Source organism: Borostomias antarcticus, assembly GCF_949987555.1.
Source record: "Borostomias antarcticus genome assembly, chromosome: 14".
In the NCBI taxonomy this organism is placed as follows: Eukaryota; Metazoa; Chordata; class Actinopteri; order Stomiiformes; family Stomiidae; genus Borostomias; species Borostomias antarcticus.
The window spans coordinates 15,248,541-15,255,509 of record NC_140247.1 but is presented as its reverse complement, the minus strand read 5'-3'; the positions used below and the strand labels follow the sequence as shown (position 1 = coordinate 15,255,509).

General features: G+C 50.2%; 1 protein-coding gene across 1 annotated transcript in view; it reads right to left on the bottom strand.

The window, feature by feature from the left end:
* Nucleotides 1-2,513, bottom strand: part of LOC311318024 (TANK-binding kinase 1-binding protein 1-like) — a gene marked incomplete at both ends in the record, with an annotated part of 7,324 nt that extends 4,811 nt beyond the window's left edge. Inside the window, 2 exons of the mRNA XM_084449206.1 lie at nucleotides 463-588; nucleotides 2,271-2,513. Of these exons, the coding sequence (XP_084305332.1) occupies nucleotides 463-588; nucleotides 2,271-2,513 (369 nt within the window). The remainder of the gene's footprint in view (nucleotides 1-462; nucleotides 589-2,270) is intronic.
* Nucleotides 2,514-6,969: the final 4,456 nt, after the last annotated feature.

Sequence of the window (6,969 nt, the reverse complement as noted above, 5' to 3'; positions counted from 1 at the left end):
AGTTGACTCCTCTCCCCTTCCTCCTGAGTGAGGGAGTTGACTCGTCTCCCCTACCTCCTGAGTGAGGGAGTTGACTCCTCTCCCCTACCTCCTGAGTGAGGGAGTTGACTCCTCTCCCCTACCTCCTGAGTGAGGGAGTTGACTCCTCTCTCCTACCTCCTGAGTGAGGGAGTTGACTCCTCTCCCCTTCCTCCTGAGTGAGGGAGTTGACTCCTCTCCCCTTCCTCCTGAGTGAGGGAGTTGACTCGTCTCCCCTTCCTCCTGAGTGAGGGAGTTGACTCCTCTCCCCTTCCTCCTGAGTGAGGGAGTTGACTCGTCTCCCCTACCTCCTGAGTGAGGGAGTTGACTCCTCTCCCCTTCCTCCTGAGTGAGGGAGTTGACTCCTCTCTCCTACCTCCTGAGTGAGGGAGTTGACTCCTCTCTCCTACCTCCTGAGTGAGGGAGTTGACTCCTCTCCCTTACCTCCTGAGTGAGGGAGTTGACTCTCTGCTGCAGGTTGGTGGTCTCTGACTGCAGGAGGCTGGTGTTCTTGGGTTCACAGGAGCAGCACAGACTCCTCTCCTCCCCGAACTCACTGATCATAGGAAACTAGAGGGGAGGAGGGGAGGAGAGGAGGGGAGAGGAGATGAGAAGGGAGGAGAGGAGAAGAAAAGAGTAGGAGAGAAGGAAAGGAGAGGGGAGGGGAGGAGGGGAGAGGAGAGGAGAAGAGAGGGGACGGGTGGAGAGGGGAGGAGAGAAGAGGAAAAGAGGAGAGGAGGAAAAGAGAGGGGAGGGGAGGAGAGGAGAGCAGAGGATTAAAATAAACCTAATGTCTTTATAAAGATGAAAGAGGGATAGAGAGAAAGAGAAAGGGTGTATTAAAGCAGGGATACCGGGCGTGAGGAGAGGATAAAAACCAACATGAAAGGAAGGGATGATTAAAGGAGCGGATGAGAGCGAAGAGAAAGACAGGACAGAACGCAGATTTCCATAACCCCCGTCAACGTCCTCTGACATGTGGATCTGACACATGCCCGTGTTCAGGGGGGGTGGGGCCTACAGCTCTGGGAGATCTGAGCTGATTCGGTACCGTACTGTACATCTGGTCCGTGGGCCGCGCTCAGAACGGACGCCAGCGTGCGGCAGATGGCTCCAGATCCCCCCGGATATCAGACCTGTCGCCGTCCGCGTCGCCGCTGCTGGGTGCGCTGTGTTTTGTAATGGGAGATGACTCAGTCGTCTCAGCTGTGGGGGCGGGGTCTAGTCGCTGTGTTAAGTAGTATGGGTCGAACACTCTAGTTGCTGTGTTGAGTAGGGGTTGGATGCTCTAGTCTTTGTGTTAAGTAATAAGGGGTTGAACGCTCTAGTTGCTGTGTTAAGTAGTATGGGTTGGACGCTCTAGTTGGTGTGTTAAGTAGTAAGGGGTTGGACGCTCTAGTCGGTGTGTTAAGTAATAAGGGGTCGAACGCTCTAATCGTTGTGTTAAGTAGTATGGGTTGAACGCTCTAGTTGCTGTGTTAAGTAGTATAGGTTGGACGCTCTAGTTGGTGTGTTAAGTTGTAAGGGGTTGGACGCTCTAATCGGTGTGTTAAGTAGTAAGGGGTTGAACGCTCTAGTCGGTGTGTTAAGTAATAAGGGGTTGGATGCTCTAATCGGTGTGTTAAGTAGTAAGGGGTTGGATGCTCTAGTCGGTGTGTTAAGTAGTAAGGGGTTGGACGCTCTAGTCGGTGTGTTAAGTAATAAGGGGTTGGATGCTCTAGTCGGTGTGTTAAGTAGTAAGGGGTTGGACGCTCTAGTCGGTGTGTTAAGTAGTAAGGGGTTGGACGCTCTAGTCGGTGTGTTAAGTAATAAGGGGTTGGATGCTCTAGTCGGTGTGTTAAGTAGTAAGGGGTTGGACGCTCTAGTCGGTGTGTTAAGTAATAAGGGGTTGGATGCTCTAGTCGGTGTGTTAAGTAGTAAGGGGTTGGACGCTCTAGTCGGTGTGTTAAGTAGTAAGGGGTTGGACGCTCTAGTCGGTGTGTTAAGTAATAAGGGGTTGGACGCTCTAGTCGGTGTGTTAAGTAGTAAGGGGTTGGACGCTCTAGTCGGTGTGTTAAGTAGTAAGGGGTTGGACGCTCTAGTCGGTGTGTTAAGTAGTAAGGGGTTGGATGCTCTAGTCGGTGTGTTAAGTAATAAGGGGTTGGACGCTCTAGTCGGTGTTTTAAGTAGTAAGGGGTTGGATGCTCTAGTCTGTGTTTTAAGTAGTAAGGGGTGGAACGCTCGGGGGTTCAGGTTCAGGCCCTTACTGTTACCTTCACCTCGTAGTTCTTCAGCTTCCTCTTGATGCTGCTGTTCTCGCGCTCCAGGCTGGCCAGGCGCGTCTTGATGTCGTGGTAGGCGGCGGCCAGGGCGAAGTGGGAGGCGGGGTACATGTCGTCGGGGAGGATGGCGGACGGCACCGGCCAGGCCACGCCCACTGCCACGCCGCAGCCGTCGTCCCTAAGCCCCTCCCCGCCGGAGAGCAGACCCAGCTCACCTCCGAAGAGAGACTCCATCTGCGTGCCCTCCCTCAGAGACTACCTGCTGAAACACAGGAACGGTAGGGGGTTAGAACCCATAGACACTCCTCAGTAGTGGGGGTTAGAACCGATTGTCACTCCTCAGTAGTGGGGTTTAGAACCGATAGACACTCCTCGGTAGTGGGGGTTAGAACCGATAGACAGTCCTCAGTAGTGGGGGCTAGACCTGAGAACACCTATAGCCCACACAAGAGGGTGTCTTAGTCAACAGACCACAGCCAAGTTAACCTGTGGCAAAGTCTAGCAGACAGGCCTGTAAAACCAAAGGACCCCAGATTTTTTTTTTTAAAAGCTCGAGGACAGGCACACATTACCAGTCAGCCATGTTTGATTCCAGCCTCTCTTGGGCTGTGTGTGTCTCTCTCTCACTCTCTGCCTCTCACAGCAGGGGGCGCTAACGAGGCTCAATTGGCCTAGCGTCAGGGTCCTGGGCGAGAGCCACGCCCCCCAGTGGGGACGGACGTGCCAACTGCCCGAACGCCAGCTTCAGCCCAGGCCGACACAGACGCCAGGCGTGGGGCTGCTGTCTACTCTCACTGGCCGTTCCATCTGGCCGACGGCCTCCCTCCTCTCTGCCCGCTTCTCATTGGCTGTTGCCATGGCCACCCAACCGTCCTTCTGTATTGTGTTGGAGTAGATAGCTGATACGTCTCTCTCAAAGATTAGAACGTTTCGGCCCTGTAATGCTTTTGTCAGAAAATTTTGTTACAGTCACCTCCTGTACACGCTAGTTTCAATACATCCACCAATGTATGCAAGCTCGCCTTGAGTAATGTTTACCATCTCAATAAGAAACACAGGTCCTGGGTCCATATATGAATAGATAATGAGCCAGTGAAGGCCTGGTCTGGTCTGGTCCGGAACAGTAGCCTGGTATGACCATCCTGATCTAGCGAGCTCACTGCTTCGCTCCACAATATCGGTCTGGCCTTCGCCCCATAGAAAGCGATTATGTGGGCGGGGGTACTTGCCTTGACAGACAAACACCTTCAGCCAATCAGCGTTCAGCAAACATTTGCCAAATCCAGTCGGAAGAACGGCAAAAACGTATTTTCCACCGAGAAACTCCACTAGTGCATACTCTTGTTCTTGTTTAAGTATTGTGATAAAGTCTATTCATGCAATAACTGCACTTATAGCTGTGTTTATTCTTCTAACGTTAACGTTACCACTCGGGAGCCGCCATGTTTGTTTAGCGAGCGGCAGGGACACGAACCAATCAGGGGCTGCTTTCCACTGTGGGGCGGGACAGCCATTAAAACGCAGTCCCTGATTGGCCCGGTATGGTCTGGATTTTGGCATAATTGCTCTGGAGGAGGCGAAGGCCAGACCGTTCTGCGTTAGTGAAACAGAATGTGAGCTCGCAAGAACGGGATGGTCATTCCAGGCTAGCGGAGCAGCTCCAGGGCTCGAGTCTGAGTCAAGGCTGCCGCTCACCTCGCCTCCCCTGGACAGAAGACTCCTTCAGCAGGGCTGTCCTCTCCACCAGTCCAAAGTCCAAATACGACTTGACATTTTTTTTACTTGAGTCTGCCTGGAATGACAGGTGATGGGCGGGTATTTTACATGTTTTTCGGAACAGCCGATTGGTTCCATTGTGCCAGACAAGAACCGTCGAGCACAGAGAGGTGATTGAAAGGTCGACTCGCCACGGTCTAAACGACACCACCAGCATGGAAGCAATTCCACATTCGTACTATGTGTCTGACTGCATCATAGACAACTTAACTGTGTGTCTGACTGCATCATACACAACTTAACTGTGTCTGACTGCATCATAGACAACTTAACTGTGTGACTGACTGACTGACTGACTGACTGACTGACTGACTGACTGACTGACTGACTGACTGACTGACTGACTGCACCATACAACTCTACTCAAATTGCAGTCCATCAATTTGATAGACTGCTACACTTCGGATAGTAAATGGCCAGATTGGGAACCTTTAATGTCTAGCTGCGTACCTAGGACTGGATTGAGGGATTGATTAGTGCTGATTAGTAGATATTGTAAAGAAAAGCAATAACAAGAATTCCAATGTTCCTGTACCTGTACTGGTTATATATGGCGAGATTCTATTCTATTCTATTCTATTCTATTCTATTCTATTCTATTCTATTCTATTCTATTCTATTGTGTGACTGACTGACTGATTGACTGACTGACTGACTGACTGACTGACTGACTGACTGACTGCACCACAGACAACTTAACTGTGTGACTGACTGACTGCACCATAGACAACTCGAGCAGCTGCAGAATCCTCAACACCAACGCCAGCGCCCACACACACACACACACACACACACTCCTGAGACACGCGCCGTGCTCAGCGATAACACAACTCAACCAAGCATCACATTCTCTGTCAGACCTCATCTGTTCTCTGCTGTATCACTTATTCATGACCAGGGGCAGGAGGTGAGAGAAGTAGGGATGCACCGATTGCAAAATTCTGGGCCGATGCCGATGCCGATGTTTAAAATAACAATCCGGCCGATGGCCGATGTTTATTTTATTTTAATTCCCTCTTTTGTGCCAGGGAAACAAAGAAATGAAGTTTTTGGTTCCAAAACGCCGATTTTGATTTCACTTTCATTTGAAAGCAAACTACACGTGCGTTTGCAGTGTTACGTCACGGATCTTCTCCGAATCTGTAGCTGGGTAGGCTATATTTTGCAACAAAAAAATACATAATTGTTGCGACATAACATCGGCCACTATGTTATTTTATTTGCCGATGCATCCCTAGAGAGAAGAGAAGAGAAGAGAGGAGGAGAGAAGAGGAGAGAAGAGAAGAGAGGAGAGGAGAAGAGGAGGAGAGAAGAGGAGAGAAGAGAGGAGAAGAGAGGAGAAGAGAAGAGGAGGAGAGAAGAGGAGAGGAGAGAAGAGAAGAGAGGAGAAGAGGAGAGAAGAGAGGAGGAGAGGAGAAGAGGAGAGAAGAGAAGAGGAGAAAAGAGGAGAGAGGGGAGAGAAGAGGAGAGGATAAGAGAGGAGAGAAGAGAGGAGAGGAGAAGAGAAGAGGAGAAACGAGGAGAGAGGAGAGAACAGAAGAGGAAAAGAGGAGAGAGGAGAGGAGAAGAGAGAAGAGAAGAGAAGAGAAGAGAAGAGAAGAGAAGAGAAGAGAAGAGAAGAGAAGAGAAGAGAAGAGAAGAGAAGAGAAGAGAAGAGAAGAGAAGAGAAAGAGAACAGAGTAGAGAGAACAGGAGGAGAAGATAATAGAAGAGAGGAGAAGAGATGAGTAAAACTTGCTACATGATAATTTATGAATGAAAACTTTATGTCCACATTAGTAGGAAGAGTTCAGGCTCTGTTGGTGATGTGTGCGATGATATTAATAGTATATACAGTATGTTTAGGAGGCATGGTGGTGAACATGTTGGATGATCTCTCTGTAGAGTCTGAAGACAGTTTATTTTGTAACAAGAAAGGTGAAGCATTTTTCCGTTAATCACCCCTACGCACACACCCACACGTACACACACACCCACACGTACACGCACACGCAAAGACACACACCCATGTATACACCCACACACACGTACACACACCCACACGTACACAAACACACACACACACACACACACATACACCCACCCACACGTACACACACCCACACACACACAGACACACCCACATGCACACACACACGCACACACACACCAGACTCACTGCCCTTCACTCTGCACAGTCTATTATGCACTATCATCATAAAAACACCTACACACATGCACACACACGCACACACACACACACACACACGCGCGCGCACACACACACACACACACACACCAGCAGGCCTAAGCTCTGTTCTGCCCCGGGCTCACTCTGAACCAAGCCCATATGTCACTGTCACGTGGCTAATTCAAACATTAATGTCCCTCGGATCAGCAGAAACGGACTACGCTACCCACGATGCCCTACAGGGAACACTTGACCAATGGGGCTGCCGAGATCCGGCAAAATCCGCCACCGCAAAGACCTTGGTTTACCGCGCGCCGGCTCGAGCAGAGAGCGCCTGGGCGCGCTTTTATGTAACGTGAAATCTCCAGGCTGCCCCCGAATCTCCTACCAGAGGCAGCGGAGAGGGTGTGTATCGCCGCCCTGGGCGTTAGCGCTACTGTAATTACAACGGACAGCTTCTCCGTTGCATCGGTTCAGCGTACATTAGCTTAGCCGCTAACCGTCATTGACTTTGCTTGCTTAAACCATACCGCTGAACGCACATTTTTTTTATTTAATTTTTTTTTTTTTGATACATTATTGGTCACTGTACTGTTTGGAACAGATCTCAGTTGATGTTGAGGCAAACGTTCTCTGCTGTGTTCAGCCACACGCTGACGGTCTATAAAGATGACGGTCTATAAGGATGACGGTCTATAAGGATGACTGTCTCTGTAACGGCAGCAGGGTGAGTCTATCTAGGCT